Source organism: Pan troglodytes, chromosome 1 (genome assembly GCF_028858775.2).
Source record: "Pan troglodytes isolate AG18354 chromosome 1, NHGRI_mPanTro3-v2.0_pri, whole genome shotgun sequence".
Classification (NCBI taxonomy): domain Eukaryota; kingdom Metazoa; phylum Chordata; class Mammalia; order Primates; family Hominidae; genus Pan; species Pan troglodytes.
Genome location: NC_072398.2, coordinates 80,909,591 through 80,935,451, shown reverse-complemented (window position 1 = coordinate 80,935,451; position 25,861 = coordinate 80,909,591). Strand labels below are relative to the sequence as shown.

General features: G+C 39.6%; 1 protein-coding gene across 2 annotated transcripts; it reads left to right on the top strand.

Annotated features, from left to right (window-relative positions):
• The first annotated feature begins 3,208 nt into the window (after positions 1-3,208).
• TIPRL (TOR signaling pathway regulator) lies at positions 3,209-24,714 on the top strand. Of its 2 annotated transcripts, XM_513978.7 has the most exons (7): positions 3,209-3,658; positions 8,387-8,566; positions 9,264-9,363; positions 15,874-16,005; positions 21,055-21,150; positions 23,421-23,483; positions 24,409-24,714. In XM_513978.7, the coding sequence occupies exons 1-7, from the start codon at positions 3,555-3,557 to the stop codon at positions 24,550-24,552; spliced, it is 819 nt and encodes a 272-aa protein (XP_513978.3). In that variant the 5' UTR covers positions 3,209-3,554; the 3' UTR covers positions 24,553-24,714. The 2 variants fall into 2 exon arrangements, with proteins under 2 accessions (XP_513978.3, XP_009435584.1); XM_009437309.5 differs by lacking the exon at positions 15,874-16,005 and having other exon boundaries at positions 3,351-3,658.
• Positions 24,715-25,861: the final 1,147 nt, after the last annotated feature.

The window sequence follows — 25,861 nt, the reverse complement described above, 5'->3', positions numbered from 1 at the left end:
GTCTCAAAAAAAAAAAAAAAAAAAAGAAAGAAAGAAAATGTGGTACATACATGCAATGAAGGACTATTTGGCCACAAAAAAGAATGAGATCCTGTCATTTGCAACAACATGGATGGAACTGGAGGACACTATGTTAAGTGAAATAAGCCAGGCACAGAAAAACAAACTTTTCATGTTCTCTCTCATTTATGGGAGCTAAAAATTAAAACAATTGAACTCATGGAGATAGAGAGTAAAACGATGGTTACCAGAGGCTAGGAAGGGTAGTGGAGAGGGGCAGAAATGGTTAATGGGTACAAAAATATAGTTAGACAGAATGAATAAAATCTAGTATTTGATAGCACAATAGGGTGACTACAGGCAACAATAACTTATTGTACACATGTAATCCCAGCACTCTGGGAGGCTGAGGTGGGTGGATCACAAGGTCAGGAGTTCGATACCAGCCTGACCAACATGGTGAAACCCTGTCTCTACTAAAAATACAAAAGTTAGCCGGCCATGGTGGTGCGTGCCTGTAATCCCAGCTACTCAGGAGGCTGAGGCAGGAGAATCACTTGAACCCAGGAGGCAGAGGTTGCAGTGAGCTGAGATCGCACCATTGCACTCCAGCCTGGACAACAGAGCGAGACTCCATCTCAAAAAAAAAAATTACTAAAAGATTATAACTGGAATGTTTGCAACACAAAAATATAATAAATGTCTAAGGTGATGGATATCCCATTTGCCCTGATGTGATTGTTACACATTGCATGCCTCTATCAAAATATCTCATATACCCCATAAATATGTCTATTATGTACCACAAAAATTAAAAATAAAAAAATTTTTTAAATAAAAAGAAATTTTAGACAGAAAACAAAACCCAATCTTGGCCAAAGGAACCTCAGAAAAACCTTAAAAACTGAATTCCAGGCCAAGATGGGAAGAGAGGTTAGACACACCTCTATACCTTCTCCCTTTTAAAGTTTAGGCACAACTGACCAACATTAAGGTTAAACTAGAGATCATAAGACTGACAAAACACTCTGTGGCAATAAGATACCATATTATAAACAAGACCTAGGCTGGGCGCAGTGGCTCATGCCTGTAATCCCAGCACTTTGGGAGGCTGAGGCAGGCGGATCACGAGGTCAGGAGCTCGAGACCAGCTTGGCCAATATGGTGAAACCCCATCTCTACTAAAAATACAAAAATTAGCTGGCTGAGATGGCGCGTGCCTGTAGTCCCAGCTACTTGGGAGGCTGAGGCAGAAGAATCGCTTGAACTGGGGAGGTGGAGGTTGCAGTGAGCTGAGATCACGTCACTACACTCCAGCCTGGGTGACAGAGCGAGACTCTGTCTCAAAAAAAAATAAATAAATACAAATAAACAAGACCTGCAAGCCAGGCGCGGTGGCTCACGCCTGTAATCCCAGCACTTTGGAAGGCCGAGGCAGGCAGATCATGAGGTCAGGAGTTCAAGACCAGCCTGACCAACATGATGAAACCCCGTCTCTACTAAAAATACAAACATTAGCCGGGCATGGTGTTGCATGCCTGAAATCCCAGCTACTTGGGAGGCTGAGGCAGGAGAATCGCTTGAACCTAGGAGGTGAAAGTTGCAGTGAACCGAGATGGGGCCTCTGCACTCCAGCCTAGGCGACAGAGCAAGACTCTGTCTCAAAAAAATAAAAAAATAAAAAACAAAAAAAAAACTATGGCCATGCAAGGCAAGGATTAAGTCATGCCCTACAAACCATAAAATCTCGTTAAATGGTTTTTTATGTGCAATGGTATAATGTGCCTTACTTTCCAACCTGACTGGTGTAGAATCACATGACAGATAGCAGACTCCCTTTTCTTAAGCATTCCTTTCTATTGACTTCAAGTCTTTAGACAAAGCTTAACACTGTTTTTTGTTTGTTTGTTTTTGAGACAAGGTCTTACTCTGTCGCCCAGGCTGGAGTGCAGTGGCACGATCTCGGCTCACTGCAACCTCCGCCTCTCAGGTTCAAGTGATTCTCCCACCTCAGCCTCCCTAGTAGCTGGGGTTACAGGCATCCACCACCGTGCTCGGCTAAGTTTTGTATTTTTAGTAGAGACAGGTTTTCACAATGTTGGCCAGGCTGGTCTTGAACTCCCGACCTCAGGTGATCCACCCGCCTTGGCCTCCCAAAGTGCTGGGATTACAGTCTTGAGCCACTGCACCTGGCCTGTGTTTTTATTTGTTTTTGAGACAGGGTCTCGCTCACCCAGGCATGAGTGCTGTGGCATGATCATGGCTCAATGCAGCCTCTGAGGCTCAAGAGATCCTCCCACCACAGCCTCTCAAGTAGCCTGGGACTACAGGCAGATACCATCATACACAGCTAATTAACATGGTTTGTAGAGATGAGGCCTTACTCTGGTGCCCACGCTGGTCTCAAATTCCGGGACTCAAGCAATCCTCTCACCTAGGCCTCCCAAGATGCTGGGATTATAGGCAGGAGCCACCTCGCCTGACTAAAGCTTAAATCTTTCAACAGATTGCCGATCAGAAAATCTTTGAATCCACCTATGATCTGTAAGCCTCTCCTTCAAGACATCCCACTTCCTTAGCCTGAACCAATGTATATCTTCCATATGTCGACTTATTTTACCTGCAATTCCCAACTCCCTAAAATGTATAAAACAAAGAGTAATGCCACCGCTTCAGATGCTCTTTGTTAGGACCTCTTGGGACTATTCCCTGGGCCATGGTCACTCATATTGGTTCAGAATAAATCTCTTTAAAACCTTTTACAGAGTTTGTTTTTTTTTCCATTAACAAAATCATCTCATTTTGAGGCAACTGAAGCCTAAAATCGTTAGAGAAGCGCTTTGCCCAAGGATTCACACAATAGTGTTGCAAAAGGAGATTTAGCACTAAGTCGGCTGTGTTGTTTTCACTATACTGGGTGCCTACATAGCAACTAGACCATGGAAAGTCTTCGCATATCTACGAGGATGCAATTTTTGATAGGAGTTGGTCATAGTCAAGAGTGGCTAGATGGCCACTTCTAAATCTTGTTGGTGCTGGATTTCCTAAACTCTGTGGGATTACTTCTTTTTTTGACCTCAAAACAGAAAAATTTCCTCTGTAACACGATTCACTAACACATGAGGTAATTACACTGCTTTGAGGTCTGTAAGGATCAAGTTGGAACTGTCATCCCCTTCCCCGGCAGTCCCTAAAAATCCTTCGAGATGACGTCACCCAACGAGTTCAGGAGGGCGGTGCGTTCCTAACCACACCTTCTGCAACCCAAGTGCCGCCCCTCAGGCTTTCTCCTTTTTCCTTTTTTCCGGAACGTCGGAACGTAAGACGTGGGTCACGCAACAAGAGCAACTAGTCCCGGAAGCAAAAAGCAAAGAGGCGGAGAAGAAGACGGGAAGCAGAGCCCGCGTCCGGGTCGGCCGGCAGGGGGCGGGGCCGGGCATGGTAACGGCTCGGAAGCCTAGGAGGCTGGGTCGGAGGGAGGCGGAGGAACCGGTGTTCGCCGCCGCCGCTGCTTCAGCTTATTCCTTGTGGCCTCTGCGGGTCCTGCCTCAGCCATGATGATCCACGGCTTCCAGAGCAGCCACCGGGATTTCTGCTTCGGGCCCTGGAAGCTGACGGCGTCCAAGACCCACATCATGAAGTCGGCGGATGTGGAGAAGTGAGGCTTCGGGGCACGGGGTCTGGGCGCTGGCCGGTTGCTGGCCCAGGGCGGGAGGCAGGGCGAACTCTGTGCAGCCCCTCCCCTTTTCCCTGAGGCGGAGGTTCGGTCCCTCCGGACCGGACCTTTGATTGACAACTTCGATAAATAATCCAGTCACATTTCCGGACCCTTTGGTTGGGGATCGCCAGGCGCTGCTTTCGTGAACTGTCAATCCGCCTGGGTTTGAGTAGAGTGTGACTGTTCTGGTGGACTTTCCCCTCACCAAACGTCTCCTCCTGCCTCAGCCTGCACCACCTTTCTTTCTGGGTGGCTGTTGCCTGTTTTTTTAGGGGTTAATGACGGGGATGATTTATAAGTTTGGTTTTTGTCACGTCAGGTGCTGTGCCCGGCGCTTGAGATAGGAAATGTAAAAGACAACGTGCGCCTCAATTCACAGTCTCGTGAGAGAGACAGACAATTATATTACAGCGTGAATAAATGTAATGAAGATGTATACACGGAGTGATGTGAGGTCTTTCAGGGGCTCGAACCATCTGGGAAATTGGGATGCCTGAACTGAATCTTTATAAAACCGTTGCGGGGGGCCGTGGATAGGTACATGCCACCAGGTCAGGCAGAGTGAGTTGTGATGCGTTTTTGATGCCTGGGCTGAATCTTGACAAAATTTAGGGGAATCAGGGGACGCATGTAAAGCTGGGGGCTCAGGGAGAGTGAAAGCTATGATGTGTTTAAAGAGCTGTGTCCGTGTGATTGGAGCGTGAGGTACCATAGGGGGTGTTGTGAGAGATGAGAGGTAGGCCCCAGGGGAATCAAGATACTGAGGGAATTTTTATGCCTGGCTAAGGAGTTTTCAATTTTATCTGACAACCACTGGGTGTAATTTTATCCAAAGGAGCTGCATTATCAGATGTACGCTCTGAAAGATTTCTCTGGAGGCCATGTTGAGGCTGGATTGCAGGTCCGCAGGGATGGAAAGGAGACCAGTTAGTAAGAGAAAAGATAGGTTTTAGAAGATTAAGTCCCTGGGATGGCCAGCTGATGGGAGGAGAAATAAAAAAGGAAGAGTCTATGCTGATGACAAGATCTCTGGCTTGGATTTTTGCATGTATCGTATGCCTTTGAACAAGATGAGAAGCACAGGAGGAGGAGGAGCAGATGGGGGCAGGGTGTTGGTTAGAGGATGAGTTTAGTTTATTGAAATGTGAGGTGGGTATAGGTCATAAAGTGAAGATGTGTAGTAGGCATTTAGATATATTTATCTTGGAGCTCAAAAAAGATAACGTCTGTGGGTTTAAGTTTGGGAATTATCTGCTTATATTTGGTACCTGGAGCTTTGGGAATGAATTAAGGTATCTAGAAGTCATCCAGAGGAAAAGGTCATAAAATAGAACCCTAAGTGAGTACTTGCATTTTAAGATTTGAGCAGAGGGAGTGACCAGGGAAGAGAGGAAAGTAATGAAACGATGTTTGCTTCCTAATTCAAGAAAATAAGTGGTAATATTCTAGTAGACTCACTGAAAAAAATTAGGAAAATACAGAAAAGAAAGGAAAAAAATTTCCCTTCATCCCACCACAAATTGAATTACTTTTTTGAGTTTTTCCTCTCTATATCTTTCTTTTCTTTTTTTTTTTTATAACTTTTTTTTTTTTTTTTTTTGGTATTTTTAGTAGAGACGGAGTTTCTGCATGTTGCTCAGGCTGGTCTCGAACTCCCGACCGCAGGTGATCTGTCCGCCTTGGCCCCCCAAAGTGCCGGGATTACAGGCGTGAGCCACTGCGCCCAGCCTTGTATAATTTTTATTTATTTTTTATTTTGTTTTTTTGAGACAGAGACTCACTCTGTCGCCCAGGCTGGAGTGCAGTGGCACAGTCTCAGCTCACTGCAGCCTCCGCCTTCCAGGTTCAAGTGATTCTCCTGCCTTAGACTCCCTGGTAGCTGAGACTACAGGCGCGTGCCACCACGCCTGGCTAGTTTTTGTATTTTTATTTATTTATTTATTTTTAATTTTCTTTTTTTTTTTTTCTTATTCTTTCTATTTTGAGATGGAGTTTCACTTGTTGCCCAGGCTGGAGTGCAATGGCGCCATCTCGGCTCACTGTAACCTCCACCTCCTGGGTTCAAGCGATTCTCCTGCCCAGCCTCCCAAGTAGCTGGGATTACAGGCATGCATCACCACGCCCAGCTAATTTTGTATTTTTAGTAGAGATGGGGTTTCACCATGTTGGTCAGGCTGGTCTTGAGCTCCTGACCTCAGATGATCCACCTGCCCTCGGCCTCCCAAAGTGCTGGGATTACAGGCATAAGCCACCGCACCCGGCCTCCTCTCCATATAACTTTCTGTGACAAATTGCCGATTGGTGCAAAAGTAATTGCGGTTTTTAATTGCAAAACCGCAATTACTTTTGCACCAACATAATACAATATATAATTATATTATATATAAAGCAGTCAGCTTCAAACTGGGGCCCCCATGTAATTTACTTACAGATTCTCCAAGCGATGGCTGTATACATGGAGAGTTTTAAGGGAATAAAATTCCATATCTACGATCTCCTTATGTATTATTTTAAAAACAAATTTGCCTGAGGCCGGGTGCGGTGACTCACTCCTGTAATCCCAGCACTTTGGGAGGCTGAGGCAGGCGGATCACCTGAGGTCAGGAGTTCAAGACCTGCCTGGACAACATGGTGTAACCCCGCCTCTACTAGAAATACAAAAAAAATTATCTGGGGGTGGTGGTGCAAGCCTGTAATCCCAGCTACTCCAAAGGCTGAGACACGAGAATCACTTGAACTTGGGAGGTAGAGGTTGCAGTACGCTGAGATCGTGCCACTGTGCTCCAGCCTGGATGACAGAGTAAGACTCCGTCCCCAACCCTCCGCCAAAAAAAAAAAAAAAAAAAAAAAAAGCCTTTTTTTTATATGACAAAAGGAAGACTTACCCTCACCAATCCCAAATTTTTCTGTGATGCATTATCATAGATTGTAAAAACCACTAAGGTGCTAAATAAATTGGTTGGGTAAAATATTGGATTAAAGAAGCTCTTCTAATGAATATTTAAGGCACCTTAAAACCACAGGAGCTTCCTGTCTTCTCTCCTTGTAACTAGTTATACCTGTTTTTAAGTGGGAAGCTTGATGATGTTAGAAATAGGGCATTTTCAGGCCGGGCGCGGTGACTCACGCCTGTAATCCCAGCATTTTGGGAGACCGAGGCAGGTGGATCACCTGAGGTCAGGAGTTCGAGACCAGCCTGGCCAACATGGTGAAACCCTGTCTCTACTAAAAATACAAAAATTAGCCGGGCATGGTGGCACGTGCCTGTAATCCCAGCTCCTAGGAGGGCTGAAACAGGAGGATTGCTTGAATCTGGGAGGAAAGAAGTTGCAGTGAGCCAAGATCGTGCCATTGCACTCCAACCTGGGCAACAGAGCGAGACTCCGTCTCAAAAAAAAAAAGAGGGCATTTTGGCCTATGTTTAAGAAACTCTATATTTAGAACACTGAAGGACTGTAAATTAGTAACAGTGATTCTTTTACATATATGAGTGGAATATTTTATAGGACTGCCACATTTTTCCAGATATATTGGTTAGAATCCACAGACTCACATATTATTTCACATTTGGTATGCATTATTCAAGTTAAAACTTATTTTATGGAATCTTATGGAATATATATTCCAATTACAGTTTATTGTATCTAATCTTTTAAGTATTTAATATTTTCTATCTCCTAATAACAAAGAATAAATTTTACTTAAAATTATGATGAAAGTTAACATTGTTAGTCCTGAAGACCATTGTTAACATTGTGCAGTCCTGAAGACCTGCACCTCAAAGTTAGATCACTGATATGTGCACACAGAAATACACGTTTAGATGTAATAAATATACAATGTGTGTCCAGTTTTTTTCTTACTATTTTATCATAAGCATTTTTTCATATTATTATAGTCTCTCTTTAAACATTTGTAATGGTTCCATAATATTTCATCATATGGATATACTTTGGTTTGCATAATCATTTGTTGCTTTATAATGAAACATTCAGAGTATTTCTTTTTCATGATTATAAGTAAAGCCATTATAAATATTAATGTGTATAATATTTTTCTGTACTTGGAATTATTCTTTAGTACAGGTATCCTAAAACTGATACTTTGGGTCATAAGTGTGTAAATTATGTTAAATTCCTGTGATTTTTTTTTTTTCTTTGCTTGATTGTTGCCCCAGGGTGAAATGTAAATTGACACAGTCCTTCTGAAAGTCTGTGTAGGCAAGTGCTGAGTTCCCTCATCAGTGTCAGGTGCTTTTGCTTTTTTCATCACCACATTTTGAAACTTTTAACAATTGAGAATTTTAATGGAAAAATTATTTTCCTACAAGGGACAGTATCTTTAATTGTTTTGCTATCTTTTCTTCATACCCTCATGATATATATTATAGTAATATCTGTGTGCTATATATTATAGTAGTATAATAAGCTATTATATTACGTATTTGTATATTTATCTTATTTAGCCCACTACCTAGTACAGTGCCATATGATGATGAAAGAATGGATGATGAAAGCATTTTATAGACCTTGCAAATATATCATATTGATTAAATCATATGCTGTGTAACTCATTCAGCAAGTAGGAAGAATTCTGTTGGGATGGAAAAGAAACAAAAATGCCAACAGCGATATAAAATTATCTCACCCGACTTTTGGTTACGTATAGATTAGCCGATGAATTACATATGCCATCTCTCCCTGAAATGATGTTTGGAGACAACGTTTTAAGAATCCAGCATGGGTCTGGCTTTGGAATTGAGTTCAATGCTACAGATGCATTAAGATGTGTAAACAACTACCAAGGAATGCTTAAAGTGGCCTGTGCTGAAGAGTGGCAAGAAAGCAGGTGAGAATCCGGTCAATTAGGTTAAACAAAAAAGGTAATTAGGTTAAACAAAAGAGAAAAGACTTGAAAAAATATTCAGTAATGATACGTGTGTGTTGTTAGAATGAAGGGCTGGTATTATTAAACTTGAGAGTTGTATCATTCTAGAATTCGTTTTTCTCAGACATAAAAATGGAAGTTAATTACCCCACTGCTTGAATACTTGTTAAAGTGAATTACAACTGAGCTGAGCTATGTACGTTTTCGATTTTTCAGCGTTCCTTACTGAAGAGGCAGTAGGCTATACTTAATGTTCCTGTTTTTAAGAAAAAATGTTTACTTATGATATGCTTAATAAATACCCTATTTGAGAAGCATTGAAATTAAGACAACATGTTTTTCTTTGATAGTCAAATCAGCAATTATTTACTTTGTGCCTAATATGTACTAAGTACCTTAGATGATACAAATAAGTATAAACCTTTAAACCATGTCCTCAGGCTGTATACAGACTAATTGAAAAGACTACATCAGTACATGACAAGTTAAATAATAAATGCAGAAAAACTGTAAGAAAAACCTTGTACTGGTGAATTATAACAAGTGTATATATTTAATAGGATATGTTATTATAGAATATAATTTGATGTGATATATAAATACAGATAATCTCTATTCTGCGTCACTGAATCTGATCCTTCTCATTTTGGTATTTGAGGACGGAGGGTGAACACTCCAAAGAGGTTATTAAACCATATGATTGGACCTATACAACAGATTATAAGGGAACCTTACTTGGAGAATCTCTTAAGTTAAAGGTAAATCTTACTTTTTTCTTTCATGAGTCATTGATTGTCTTGGACAGTCTGAGCATTAGAACTTTCTAGTAACGGGTTATTTTTTGCAACTATTTTTATCGTCCTTGTTTTCTGTTGTGGCATTCCTCAGAACCTAATGTGAGGGGGTTTTGCTTGTTGACTTATCAGTAGAAAATAAAAGACGGCATTAGTGGAAAAATTTATTTTTAAAAGTGTAGTTGGTGGCAACGGCAGACGGCCTTGTTGTTATCATTATCACTATCAAGAAACATTAAAATGTGTTTCGGGCCTTGGTAATGTATTACATGATTTAGACAGAACCTGCTAGCTTGTAGCTTACAAGTTTATAGATGAACAAATATATGAGCAAAAAGAACTTCTGGTTAGACAAAGTAGGTTTATGCCCTGTCTGCCCTGAGTATGAACCTGAAATGACTTTAGGAAGTTACTTAATTTGAGTCTCAGTTTTATCAATAAATTGGGTAAACAGAAATATCTACCTCAAAGCAGAGTTTTGATGTGAAATAACTTATGGGAAGCTCTCAATAAATTCTAAAGCTCTATATTAGTATTAAGTCCTGTGTGTGTAAGCCCTGCTTGAGAAGAGATTGGGGCCAGGCGCAGTGGCTCACGCCTGTAATCCCAGCACTTTGAGAGGCCGAGGCAGGCAGATCACGAGGTCAGGAGCTCGAGACTAGCCTGACCAACATGGTGAAACCCCTTGTCTATTAAAAAAAAAAAAATTAGCTGGGTGTGGTGGCGCACACCTGTAATACCAGCTACTCAGGAGGCTGAGGGAGGAGAATTGCTTGAACCCGGGAGGTGGAGGTTGCAGTGGGCCAAGATCGCGCCACTGCACTCCAGCGTGGGCGACAGAGTGAGACTCTGTCTCAAAAAAAAAAAAAAAAAGAAGAGATTCGTCCAGGGGCAGTGGCTCACGCCTGTAATCCCAGCACTTTGGGAGGCCAAAGTGGGTGGATCATGAAGTCAGGAGTTCAACACCAGCCTGGTCAACATGGTGAAACCCCATCTCTACTAAAAATACAAAAATTAGCCAGGCATGGTGGAGCGTGCCTGTAGTCCCAGCTACTCGGGAGGCTGAGGCAGGAGAATTGCTTGAACCTGGGAGGCAGAGGTTGCAGTGAGCCGAGATCACACTACTGCATTCCAGCCTGGGCAACAGAGAGTGAGGTTCCCGTTTCAAAAAAAAAAAAAAAAGAGAGAGATTCATGGTAAATAACGCTAGGAAGATGGAATTGGTAGGTCTTATATTGTGAAGTTAGCTGCATTTTGAAATCTTATAGTATGACTGAAATGAAGCAAATCTGGGCTGGGCTCAATGGCTCACGCCTGTAATCCCAGCACTTTGCGAGGCCAAGGAGGGCAGATTACTTGAGGTCAGGAGTTCGAGACCAGCTTGGCCAACATAGTGAGACCGCACCTCTACTAAAAATGTAAAAATTAGCCAGGCCTGGTGGCGTGTGTCTGTAATCCCAGCTACTTGGGAGGTTGAGGCAGGAGAATCACTTGAACCCAGGAGGTGGAGGTTGCAGTGATCCGAGATCACGCCACTGCACTCTAGCCTGGGCAACAGAGAAAGGCTCTGTTTCAGAAAAACAATAAATAAAATAAAATAAAGCAAATTTGGTTTAGGTTGAATGTCTCTAAATATCACAGACTATTATATAGAATGAATTTATTTCAGCGTAACCTGAAATATTTATATTAAAAGTAGCTATTGGAAACCCTGTGTCACCCGGGCACAGTGGTTCACACCTGTAATCCCAGCACTTTGGGAGGCCGAGGCAGGCAGATCACCTGAGGTTAGGAGTTGGAGACTGGGGAGGCTGAGGCAGGAGAATTGCTTGAACCCAGGAGGCAGAGTTGCAGTGAGCCAAGATCACGCCACAGTGCTCCAACCTGGGCTTCAGAGTGAGACTCCATCTCAAAACAAGGAAACCTGATATCATACGTTGGTGCTTAGGCAGAAATGTTAAGAAGATAGTGTTGTGTCTGGGCCCCTTTTCTCTGCAGAAATTTTTAGAGTCTCATGAAGATAAAAGTTCATAGCAGGAACTTAATGATTGTTATCTTCAGTTTCTGCTATTATTACAGTCCAAGCTTTAACTATTTTTCTGTGCTTCCAGGAAAAAACTCATTCATTCATTCAACAGATATTTCTTGAGCTCTTGCTCTATGCCAGGCACTAATGCTAGGAGCCTTGGATACAGCAGAGCAGACAAAAATTCCTCCTTTACAGTCTAATGGGAGAGCAAGGTTATTTCAGTCCCTTATACTACTTCATAGATTAGTGTTCTCCTCCCTCCTCTCTTCTGATTGAAAAACTTTGTAGAGACCATTTGATATTTCATTGCCAGGAGTGAGGAAATGGGAACTTGTTTTAAATCCATACAATAATGATGATGACTTACTTTGTGGACTGACTTAGGAAAAGCCTCCTGGAGGTTATGAAGCAGCATTAGCTGTGACCAAGTGAGAACCATAGCTGTACAAACAAGGAGTGTGAGAGTAGTAGAAGGCAAAAAGCATTTGTTCAGTACTCTCCTATTGATACTTCAGCCTATAATGTGATTTGTTCTGAGGTGTTGCTGATAAATGTCAATGTGATTACCCACTCACTGGTGGTAATGAGCTCAGGCTTTGGCAGAACACAGATCTGGGTTCAAAATCCCAGCGCCATCATTTGCCAGCTTGGAAAAGTAATTTAGTCTTACTTAGCCTTGTTTCAGTCACTTTGTTAAACTAGGGTAATACTAGTTGTGAAGTAGGAAATAAAATTATGTATGTAGGCTGGGTGTAGTGGCTCATGCCTGTAGTCCCAGCACTTTGGGAGGCTGAGATGGATCACTTGAGCTCAGGAGTTCAAGACCAGTCTGGGCAACATGGTGAAACCCCATCTCTACAAAAAATAGAAAAATTGGCGGGTCTGGTGGCACGTGTCTATAGTCCCAGCTACTCAGGAGGCTGAGGTGGGAGAATCAGTTGAGCCCAGGAAGGCGAGGCTGCAGTGAGCTGTGATTGTGCCACTGTACTCCAGCCTGGGTGACAGAGCGACACCCTATCTCAAAACAGTGTGTGTTTTGCAGTAAGATCTCAATAAATGGCAGCTGTTACTATGATAATATAGTATATCAAGTATTAGGGAACCTAAGTTAATATTGTAATACCTAGAATAAAAGTAGATATATTATCTATGGTATATTATTATATTAAGTAGCAGCCCAAATGGACTAAGGCCTAATAATTTCAATCACCTCTGGAATCCCTAGTGTCTTTTATTTCAGTTGGTTCTGGGTTATGACATCTAGGCTTCTAATTTGCCTCTTTATTTTCATTTCAGTTCTAGGATGATGGTGTTTTCCTTCAGAGAGGATTTTTGTTTAGTTCTGACAGGCGCTCGAGAATATTCATAGTCAAGGACAGAGCTCTGCAAACTTCTTCTGTAAAGAGTCAGACGTAAATATTTTAGGCTTTGTGGGCCTTAGAGTCTCTGTTGCAGCAACTCAGCTGTGCTATCATAGTCTAAATCACTCATAGACAATATATAAATGAATGGGCATGGCCATGCTTTAATAAAACTTTATGGACAGTGAAATTTGAATTTCATGTAATTTTTATGTGTCATGAAATATTTTTCTTTTGATTTTTTTTCTCCAATTATTTAGCCATTATTAGCTTGCAGCCCATAAAAATAGGTAACAGGGCAGATGTGAGCTGCATGTCTTAGTTTGCCTGCCTTGGTCTAGGACCAGAGTTTGAGGTGTACTGGGCCTGCAGATAAGAAGCTCTGAGGCTGGGCACAGTGGCTCATACCTGAATCCCAATACTTTAGGAGGCTGAGGCAGGCGGAACACCTGAGGTCAGGAGTTCGAGACCAGCCTGGCCAACATGGCAAAACCCTGTATCTACTAAAAACACAAAAAAATTAGCCAAGCGTTGTGGCATGTGTGTGTAATCCTCGCTGGCATGTGTGTGTAATCCTCGCTACTTGGGAGGCTGAGGCACAAGAATTGGTTGAACCCAGGAGCTGGAGGGTGCAGCGAACTGAAATGGTGCCACTGCATTCCAGCCTGGGCAACAGAGCGAGACTCTGTCTCAAGAAAAAAAAAAAAAAGTTCTGAAATCACTATAGCTCTTTAGGGTGTCATCTCTGATTTGGGAGGAAGCAGGAAATTCTCCAGGGTCCTTGTCCTTAGTGAGCACTGAGCAGTGATGGCACCAAAAGCTAGCAGAGCCCAGCTTCTTCTCTGGATCAGCCAGTGCTATGCCTCAGGGCAAAAGCCAGCCAAGTACAGACTTACTTTTCTCGGCTCCAGTCTTTTTCCAGATCTCAGCCCAGTAACTCCATACTGCCTTGGCCATTTGATGCTTTTAGGAAGTTTTTGGGTTTTTTTAGCCAGCTTTTTAAATTGTCTTCAGCAAGAAGGTTTGTCTAGATTACTTATTCTGCCAATACTGTTCCATATGTTTTTTATTTTTTTGAGATAGAGTTTCGTTCTTGTCGCCCAGGCTGGAGTGCAATGGTGTGATCTCAGCTCACTGCAACCTCTGCCCCGCGGGTTCAAGCGATTCTCCTGCCTCAGCCTCCTGAGTAGCTGGGATTACAGGTGCCTGCCACCACGATCAGCTAGTTTTTGTATTTTTAGTAGAGATGGGGTTTCACCATATTGGCTAGGCTGGTCTCAAACTCCTGACCTCAAGTGATCTGGCCGCCTTGCCTCCCAAAGTGCTGGGATTATAGGCATAAGCCACCGCGCCCAGCCCATATGTTTTATATTTAGCTGGTTATTGTTTTTCTGTTGTATTTTTTAGATCCCTGGGTTCAGAGAGAGATATGTGGAGTTGAGGAAGAGAGCTGAAAAGTATAAAGTTTTAGACATATTTAGCCTTGCAAATGGAGACAATAGCATAAATAAGTTAAATATGATATCCCTAACTCATGCTTTGTTTTTTGACTTTGTCTTTCATTTTATAAGAACAAGTACGTAAATGGAAAAACTGACAGATTCATTTTGACCAATCACTTACTGAAGGCATATGTGAAACATTAATGAAGCAATTTACTAATGAGAAAATTCAGATAATGATTAATTTTGGGGGATTCAGGAGTATCTATAAGGAGGATGTTAAAAATGTGTTCCTTTGAACTAAAATCAAATAAAAAGGATGAAATTATACAAGTGTGTGTATTTAACACTAATTTCAGTTGTGTAACCTTAGGCAGTCCTCGTTGGCAGACCAACTTTTGTTTAACTAGATCATAAACTTAATGTGTGATGCAGGGGACTGGTTATATGCCCTGCCCCTACACTCCAACTCCCTTCCCCTCCCAGTTTTCACCTCAAGAGTGGCCTTATACCTGCTCTGTACACAGTTGGAAGTAAAACTGCTTAGGGCTAAGTGTTATCTCTAAGTGACCATGGAAGAATTACGGACATTTTTTTACCTCCTGGAAATCATATACAAACTGCCACTTTCTTTTCATGGCATCTTTTCCCCCTACATTACTTAACGTTCCCTTAGATTTCCTCCCAAAATCTGTGCAGTCTTGTAAACAACATCCTTTGTAATTTTCTTCTGATTCTTATCTAGTTATCTCAAATTACTCTCCATCTGCTAATTTTGTCCATGAGTCAAAACAAATCACCTAATCATGACGGTTAAGTAAAGCTACATTTACTAAATATCTATGGTTTGACAAGCATTGTTGTGTTTGTTTATGGTAAACCTGTCAAGGAGTAAAACAGCTGAGCATTTTGTAGTGAAATTAGATGTGGTAGAAAATAGTATCACAATTCATACTTGGGTGCTGCTCAGGAGACACTTGAGTTTAATGAGCTCCTGATATGATCTGCCTTGGGACTGTTGATGCTTTTGTTGGATTACGTGTGTGCATGTCTTAGAGCTACAAAATAATACCTTGAAAAATTGCCAACTTCATTCAAAGCTCTTTGCAATGCTAAGAGTTTCCCTCAGAATTTCTCTACAAGTTCTTGTTTACCTCATTATTTAAAGCACTTTATTTTGTTGTAGGTTTTGGGGAGTTAGGTTGAGCAAATATCTAACATTCTAATGGAAAAATATTTTTTAAGTTCCATATGAATGTCCTAAAAGTGGCTTTCACAGCACAAATGTTCTATGACCTTCTATGATAGCAGTCGTTCATCACACTGACTGATGTTTAGTTGATTAATTTTCTCATAGTCACAACAGAAGTTGATTTTAATATGACTTGCATGAAAAATGATAAATTTTTACTCCTTTTTTTGTGAAGCTATAATATTGGGCATCTGTAATGTCTTCAGTTTTTCAGAATCAAGCCATATTCTGATCTTTTATATCTACTAATGACACCCAAATTTAGAACTGTGTGCTCTGGCTATGCAGAAAAGACTGATTGAAAAAGAAAAGAAAAGACTGCTTTCCTGTGTCTCTGTAGCTCCTCAACTTTTTTTTTAATGTGCTCCTCTTTAAAATTTTTTCCTTCAGGTTGTACCTACAACAGATCATATAGATACAGAAAAATTGAAAGCCAGAGAACAGATTAAGTTTTTTGAAGAAGTTCTCCTTTTTGAGGATGAACTTCATGATCATGGAGTTTCAAGCCTGAGTGTGAAGATTGTGAGTATTATTTTTATTTAAAATTAATATTTTTCTTGCATTCTTAACATCAGACAAAAATATGACTCACTTTGAATAACACTGAGCCTGGCCGGGCGCAGTGGCTCACGCCTGTAATCCCAGCACTTTGGGAGGCTGAGGCAGGCTGGATCGCCAGGTCAGGAGACCGAGACCATCCTGGCTAACACAGTGAAACCCCGTCTCTACTAAAAATACAAAAAGTTAGCTGGGCATGGTGGCGGGCGCCTGTAGTCCCAGCTACTCGGGAGGCTGAGGCAGGAGAGTAGCGTGAACCCAGGAGGCGGAGCTTGCAGTGAGCCAGGGCTACTGCACTCCAGCCTGGGCGACAGAGCAAAAAAAAAAAAAAAAAAAAAAAAAAGAATAACACTGAGCTTTAACATGATGTCATGTACAATTTCACTTGAATCGAGAGTGTATCTTATTGAATATCCATTATAAAATTCACAAAATATTTGTGTATTCTTAAGGCTTTATTTTAGCAAAGCATTTTTAATAGACCTGCCTGGCCACCTTGTAGTTTGTTTATTATTTAACTCGAATGAAGACTGTGGCTTAATTTTCACAGTTTGGATTAAAAACGATGTTGATAGGATCTGCAGACGGCAAGGTGGATGTCATTTTTTAAAATGATCCATGTGTTATGATTTCAGTGCATCATTCAACTACCACTTCAATTTTCAGCATGGTGGCGGGCACCTGTAGTCCCAGCTACTCGGGAGGCTGAGGCAGGAGAAGCGTGAACCCGGGAGGCGGAGCTTGCAGTGAGCTGAGATCGCACCACTGCACTCTAGCCCTCCAGCCTGGGCGACAGAGCAAGACTCCATCTCAAAAAAAAAAAAAAAAAAAAAAGAAGTAGAAAACACACATAACAAGTATGGTTATTCATATTTCTTTACCACTGCATTATAATTGGGTCTCTAATACTTTCCAGAAATAACTCAACTGAAACTTTTTACTAAATGCCTCATTCTTTAAGACCCAAAGACCCAGCTAAAATATCACCTTTTCTACAAGGCCCTTCACAACTCCGTTACACAGAGTTAAATATCTCTTTTCTATACTCCTTTTTAAAAACCTCTCAATTAGGCCGGGCGCGGTGGCTCATGCCTGTAATCCCAGCACTTTGGGAGGCCGAGGCGGGCGGATCACGAGGTCAGGAGATCGACACCACGGTGAAACCCCGTCTCTACTAAAAATACAAAAAATTAGCTGGGCGCAGTGGCGGGCGCCTGTAGTCCCAGCTACCCGGGAGGCTGAGGCAGGAGAATGGCGTGAACCCGGAAGGCAGAGCTTGCAGTGAGCCGAGATCGTGCCACTGCACTCCAGCCTGGGCAACAGAGCGAGACTCCGTCTCAAAACAAACAAACAAACAAACAAACAAAACAAAAACAAACAAAAAACCTCTCAATTATAGCATTTGTCATGAGATCTATCAAAGACAGAGACCCTAACATCAAACATTGTTCTTGGGGCATAATGATGGTGGATGCTGTGATTTAAAGAATGAAAATAATACAAAAGCAGCAACAGATTTGTTTTAAAGTCAAATTTTAGCTACTTGGGAGGCAGAGGCAGGAGGATTGCTTGAGCCCAGGAGGTCAAGGCTACAGTGAGCTATGATGGTGCCACTGCACCCCAGCTTGGGAGACAAAATAATTTTATTTTTAGATAAATAAAAAATTTTATTTTTCTTATCTAAAAATAAAATTAGTTTTTTCGGTGGAATCAAAGGATTTTGAAATTGTAGTGAATTTTTAGAGAATCATTTTTTGTAGCCTCCATATTTTATAGATAAGGCCTAAAAAGATAGCTTAAGGTCATGAAACTAATTGCAAAGTTTTCTTTGTATCATCTAATATGTATCATTATTCTAGCATTAGATAGTTGTTTTCATAGGCTTTACTTCTTTGCTCACTTATAACTCTAAATTCACTTTTTTTGTTTAGATTTATTCTCTCTTCAGTTCACCTAGTCTTGTATCTTTCCACTTGTCTACCACCTGTTGAATTGACTATGCTAAATGTTCATTATGAGTTTGCATACCTGGGTGTGCATTTGTATCCAAGGGGGTATATATATCATGTCTATAAGTGGGTTGGTATTTGGAAAGCACATGTGGTTTTGTGGATGGAGTTGCTTGAAAGGATATGTGTATAAATATGTGTGTACAAGAATACATAGTAAGTCTTAAACTGAAGAGCATTTTTTTAACCAACTACTTTAAGCTGAAGTATTAGTTCATAGATATTACTACCCTGTAGTGAAATTTGTAGATGATTTAATCCACCTACTTTGCAGCAATCAACATATTTTAACTATAAAATTAAAGGAAATTGGTTTAGAATAAAATATATTTTAATACTTAAATGCATAATATGACTGCACCAAAGACATAATGAAGCAGTCAGGTACTTATATTTGCATATTGAGTCACCATAAATGTGACAGCAAAAAATGTAGGCTGACAGAGATGTAAGGTATCAATCAGTGACTCTAACACAATTTTCCAAAATGATGAACAACTCTTAGTGAAGTTCTAAATAAGAAAAAGTGTAATCTTTCCTTGATTTGGAAAATAGTTGACTTCCTGGATAATTGAGTGATTTTTTTTTTTTATTATCTATGTAAAACGGAAATAGTTTCTAAAGTCAGATCATTATAAGTAGGCTTTTTCACCTCTGTGAATGCCTGGTAAGATACTGCAGGTTTTGTGGAATGCAGGACTGGACTTTGTTGTATAGGATTGTCCTGTGCATCCCAGATCTGTCGTTCTGGTCCCTTATTCACTAACTGTTGATATTGGTTGCTTATTGATGTGACAACAAAAAGTACCCTCACAAATTCCCAAACGTCCCCTAGGAAAGAACTACTGCCCTAAAATATGCTATTGTATTGGCACTAGAGTTCTGGTCTCCTAATTCCTACTCTCTCCACTGTGCCATGCTAAAATGATATTTCAGTTTACTGCCTGTGTTGTGTCCAATGTGACTGTTAGTAACTAATTCTGAAATTTGAAGAAATGTTGCAAGTCAGTTTTTCCATAAATTACACATATCACTGTGTATTAATGTCAAATAATAATGATGTGCTTCTCAATTTGTTATGACATCAAGTTGTCATAAGTCAGGTTATTTCTACAGCTTTCCTTTACTAAAAGTCTTTTTTTAAAGTCTGTTGCCGATAACCCCATCAGAATACACTTTGGCTCAGAGCCTTTTCTCCAGCAAAGGTATTAATACCTTCTAGCCTCAGTTTTATCCAGAAAATGGTTAATGAGCACCTGCTGTGTGCTAGGTACTTTTCTAAGCAATAGAGATGTGGTAATGAACAAAGCAGATATTTCCACCACCATGGAGCCTACAGTCAAGTGGAAACATAAATGAAGATAGTTACAAATCCGTTAATTCGTAATGGAGTGCTATGAGAGAGAATACCAAGAGAAATCTATTGTGGTATGGAATGGTAAGAAAGGCCCCTCTGTGGAAGTGACATGTGTACTGAAATCTGAAGGAAAAGTGAACATTAGCCGGGAGAATACTCCAGGTAAGGGAAGAGGGTGTGTAATGGTCCCAAGGCAGAAAAGAATTTGGCCTGTGGCTGGTGACTCTCCAGGCAGTTAAGTCACTGTCATTACTGGGTTATCCTGTTATTTCTTCTTTCGTCATTAATGTAGCCTTGTGCTTATATGTAAGATTATAGGCAGTTCCCTGAATATATGTTATTATTTCATGTCTCAGTACTTTTTGTACATGCAGGTCCCCTTTCTGAAATTCTCCTTCCCATCTCCAGCTGTTCTTTCTGTGGTCAGCTCAAGCCTTGTCTTATCTGATGTTCTTCAGCAGACTTAGGTACTTCTTTCTCAAATGCTTATTGAGCCTTGTGCATACCCATTATAGCAGCTACCACATCCGTTTGACCTTTCCCTGGCTGATAACCTTTTTGAGCATTGGGATTCTATTTTTTCATTTATATAAATCCAAGACTTACTATAGTAAGAACTTGGTGTTAGTAGACAATAGGTATTTATTCAGCAAATGGCCAAGCATATTCATTTTAATGAATTAATTAATTTTGGGACAGGGTCTTGCTCTGTTGCCCAGGCTGGAGTGCAGTGGCACAATCATGGCCCACTGCAGCCTTGACCTCCCAGGCCCAAGCCATCCTCCCAGCTTAGCCTTACACGTAGCTAGGACTACAGGCTTGTGCCACCGTGCTTTGCTAATTTTTTGTACTTTTTGTAGAGATGGGGTCTGACTCTGTTGCCCAGGCTGGTCTTGAACTCCTGGGCTCAAGTGATCTTTCCACCTCAACCTTCCAAACTGCTGTGATTATAGGTGTGAGCCACCATGCCAGCTAAACATATTCATTTTAAAGACCCAAATACCTCACATTCCATTCAACCGCTCCCTCCCCACCACCAGGACCCACCTTCATACTTTCTCCACTGATTCTGCCTATCTTTAGTAGTTATACTTGGAAAGCAGAGGAATTTGTAGATGTGCCACAGATGAAAGATGTTAAGAATGTGTTATAGTGTTCTGATAAACCAGGTCTTTAGCAATATGTGATAGTGCCTACTGGTTGCACTGAATTAGAGCATTCTGTGTAAGGTCTGTTGCTTTGTTTTATGTAAAGTGAATAGGTGAGTAGTGACAAAGAACTAGGTTGTTCTTTCATTTTGGTTTTATTGGTGTTGACATTTACTATCAGTACCTGCCATTTTTTGAAATAAACATTATAATTTTTACATTACTTGGGTATGTTTTTAAGTCTTTTAAACCTCAATATCTCCTCACCTAGAAAAAATATTTTAGGAAACCGAAACTATGATGTTAAATAGTTTGCACAAGGTTTTGAGGCTAGTTGGAGCTAGGACAAAGAGCTTCTAGTTGAGAGATTTTTATAAACTGTGAATTCAGCCTTATTCCAGGGTTTTTTTGTTTTTTGTTTTCAAATTTTTTCTTTCAGCAAAGTAATAAAATGTTTAATTTTTATTAAAATATTAATGTACCTTTTTTTTTTTTCCAGAGAGTAATGCCTTCTAGCTTTTTCCTGCTGTTGCGGTTTTTCTTGAGAATTGATGGGGTGCTTATCAGAATGAATGACACGAGACTTTACCATGAGGTATTTATTGTTGTTTAATGAATATACTAATTGATACTGGGCTTGTTTGTGTTGTTTAATTGTCAATCTGAGAATTTGAAATTAAACAATCTGTATTATATGGCAGTCTTTCTAACTGTTAAGTCTGAGTGTTTCACATTCACTGTTGACTGCAGGCTATCATCAAAACATTACATTTCCTTTTACAAAGGTTCTGGTGACTCAAAATGTTTTCTAAAAGACACTCCCTAATTGGGGAGGGGTCTTTTGAAACAATTTTGTATGTACTTAATCCATGTTTAAGAAAACTGTCCTTTAACTCTTACCTTTGTTTACAGTATATGTTGTTTATGTAATGTCCTGATGTACATTAATATACAGGAAGTACATTAATATATTAATCAGGCCAAGGCTGGGCACTGTAGCTCACGCCTGTAATCCCGGCACTTTGGGAGGCCGAGGTGGGTAGATCACCTGAGATCAGGAGTTCGAGACCAGCCTGGCCAACATGGTGAAACCCTGTCTCTACTAAAAATACAAAAAATTAGCCAGGCATGGTGGCACGGACTTGTAGTCCCAGCTGCTACTTGGGAGGCTGAGGTGGGAGGATTGCTTGAGCTGGTGAAGGTTGAGGCTGCAGTGACAGAGCAAGACCCTGTCTCAAAGAAAAAAAAAAAAAGAAACATACCTAAGTTATACAGTTAGTAGGTGGCAGAATTGGAATTTGAACCTAGTAGGATAGGATTGGATTGATGTTTTCTAAACCCTTCACTTAGGGGTTTTTTCTTGAAATAACATGGTTATAGTGATAGACCTTTTTTCTTTTAAAAGTGGTGGCAAAGTACTAAAGATAAGCTATATTTTTGTTCCCCAGAAAGAGAAATCTAAATTTTATTTTTATTTATTTATTTGAGATGGATGGAGTCTTGCTCTGTTGCCCAGGCTGGAATGCAGTGGCGCAATCTTGGCTCACTGCAACCTCTGCTTCCTGAGTTCAAGCGATTCTCATGTCTCAGCCTCCCTAGTAGCTGGGATTACAGGCGCCCACCACCACGCCTGGCAATTTTTTTGTTGTTGTTTTTAATGGAGTGATGGGGTTTCACCATGTTGGCCAGGCCGGTCTTGAACTCCTGACCTCAAGTGATCCAATTGCCTCAGCCTCCCAAAGTGCTGGGATTATAGGCGTGAGCCACACCGCTCCTGGCCTAAATGTTAAAAATACTGTTTTAATTAAACAATATTGAATTTTAGGAATTTATCCTAAAAAGATTCTTTTATATAATAATCTACTAATATTAATCGGGCAATTACTCAGAGTTGTACGTACATGAATATTCACAGTAGTATTGTTTATAATAGCACAAAGGAAGGAAAGTAGGAACTTAATGCCCATTAAATGGCCATTAATTAAATTGTTTATATCCATATGGTATAAAATATATAATTATTAAAATTGGTTGCAGAGATTGATATTTAAGTAATTTTGAAAGATATTCATTTCAGTGTTGAACTTTCAAAAGCAAGTATGAATCTACTTACATAAGATTCTCTGTAGAGATTTCTAAGTATTAAAGATAGTGTTACCTATAAGCTGTGATCACTGATGATTTATACTTTTATATTATTTGATTTTTTTCCTACAGTGACTATTAATCTGTTTTTATTAATACAAGAGAGTGAAACCTTAAAGGCGTATAATTTTGTGGCTTTTCTTTTATTGAAAAGTGTTTCAAGAAGTAAATTATAATAAGTTGCTGTTCTAAAACCTAACCAAAAATCTTAAATGGGAAAAATTGAAGTACAAAAAAGGTGATTTTAAGTAAGCTATTTGGTAAGAGCTTTATGGAATGGGAAAGAATAAAAATTTTAAAGCATGTTTTGCAACATAAAAGTAGCACAATTATATAGGTAAATGATAAGATAGCTTAAGGGAAAGATGTTTCAAACTTGAAGTAATTTTAAAATCTCTTGCATATTTCATTTATACAAATTCATTATATACATTATTCATTTATATACATATTCTTTCAAAGTAAAATCTTTGCTATGTTTCTCTTACATGGTAATTATAAAATCTGTTTACATATGTGTATCATCATTATAATGTATAGAAATTGGAAATAATCCAATTTGAGTTAAATAGGAGTTATCTCAGTGCAGAACAAGATGTTCTCTTTAGACTGCATGCTGTTTTGACAAACTATCCTAAAATGTGGGCAGTCTATTTAATAGAAAGGATTTTGTAAATCAGTATAATTAAATTTATTGCAACTGTTTATTTTTAAATACAGGCTGACAAGACCTACATGTTACGAGAATATACATCACGAGAAAGCAAAATTTCTAGTTTGATGGCAAGTACTTAAATTTCAGTTTTTAGAAGTTAATTTTAATGTTTCATTTTAATTTAAGTAGCGTATACCCCTGATCCCAACCACCCAAGTTTTTACATCCCTAAACCCATTCATTCACCTAATGGGGCTCTATAGGATAAATTCTATGGGAGCATAACTTTTCTGACCTCACCTCAAATACAAGAACATTTAGAGCTGCTAGGTACTTAAGCCTCATCTAATCTAATTTTCACATTTTGTTCTAGAGAAATTGAAACCCAGAGGTGTGACTTATTCTGAGTCACATAGCTGGCTGGTGATGGATGTTCTTTCCACTTACCACCCTGCCGCCTTATTTCTTTCTACATAGTCTCCTTTTCTCTTCCGAAAATGTGGTGATTCTGTACCATAATTTATTTGTTTTGGCATCATTTTTCTTTATTTTTTACTCCCCTGGGACCTGTGAAGCCTTCCTTAGAACTTAGGATTCTATAATGGGTTGCTTAAAAATTGATAACCTTCCTATAAACTTGATTTTATTTTTTCACGCTTAGTACGTGCTTCTGTCTGGGTATAGAATATACTTAGAACAGAAAAGTTACTACTTAGATTCTATTGTAGACTACATGCTGGGCTCTAACCGAAGACTGGTGTTTTCAAGTTACAAAAGCAGCAGATACATAGGGTTGGATTAAGATGTATTAAATTCTTAGGACATTTGTGGGAACATTATAGATTATATAACCCTGGGATCTTTGATGAAATCATTCAGTAACAAAGTTGAATGATTCAGTAACAAGAAATACCTATTATTTTTAGGAGCACATATGCATATATTGCACCTGATTTTAAAATTTCCATGCTTTATGAATGCTTGAACCAAAACATTTGTAAAAAATGTCAGTACAGTAACTGAATATGCTAATATGATTTATGTATTTCCTAGCATGTTCCACCTTCCCTCTTCACGGAACCTAATGAAATATCCCAGTATTTACCAATAAAGGAAGCAGTTTGTGAGAAGCTAATATTTCCAGAAAGAATTGATCCTAACCCAGCAGACTCACAAAAAAGTACACAAGTGGAATAAAATGTGATACAACATATACTCACTGTGGAATCTGACTGGACACCTTGGCTATTTGTAAGGGGTTATTTTTATTATGAGAATTAATTGCCTTGTTTATGTACAGATTTTCTGTAGCCTTAAAGGAAAAAAAAATAAAGATCGTTACAGGCAGGTTTCACTCAACTGCTATTTGTACTGTCTGTCTTCACATTCATATTCCAGATTTATATTTTCTGGAGTTAAATTTGGATGATTTCTAAATTATCACAAAGTGGGACCTCAGCAGTAGTGATGTGTGTGTCTCATGAGCAGTGAGCACAGTCTGCATTCATCATGAAACACTTTTCTACCACGAGGAGGTTAATGTAAATCACCGAATCCCAATGCCTTGTGACTTTCATAGGATTCCTGATCGTGCATGTTGATGTACTGGCTCTTCACTTTGGGCTTTCTGATGTTTATTCACACCTTTGGAGAGTTGCAACTTGCCACATACAAAATTAGTCTCATAGTGTAGTGAACTTCAACCCCAAAATTTTAAAAATGTATTTCCCCCCAGTTTTAAATTGCCTTTGAAATTTAAAAAAAAAATTTAGACTTAGTACCAGAACCAAAAATACCTAGATTTTTGGAGAACTTATTACATACATAGAAACATGAATATGGTTTACCACTGTGTGTGTGTAGGATGTTAGAATTATCTGTCCTCCATCTTTAGGTGCTTTTTCTTAAATGTGGTTCTACTTATACTGATATTTTTAATTTCCATCTTCCATGCAACCTCACAGTGAATAAACCCCTTAAATGTGGTGCTGGTTCGAAAAAGTCTAAAGGGTTTATTAGGGGTTGTTTTTCGCAAATATTACATCAATCCTTAAAGCAACAAGATTAATTTTCTGCTTAAAATATTTGGGAAGATAGGTAAGGAGGAGGGGGTTTTAAAATATAAAAGCAAGTTTTTCTATTTTAAGGTGCATATTTGTAACATTACAGGGGATGAAGTAAAATGTAATTAATTAGCACAAGACTTAGGGAGTACAGAAAATACACAGAAGTAAATTTCAAATCCATTTGATTGTTTTCATAATGACCCCTTAGTCATTTTATATTCTTGTCTGCCTTTCTAGAAAAATGGTTGTCATAAAGTAGAAAGTGATTAAAAAGCATCAAATAAGAAATTATTTCAAGTGGATTTTTAAAAATAATTTTTTGAAGGGCAGGGGGAAAATTCACCCCTTTTCTGATTTGAAATATGTTGTACATATTTCCATTTGATGGATAAATCATTAAGTAAGAATATTTGATTTAAAGTATTAGCAAACCTCTTCAG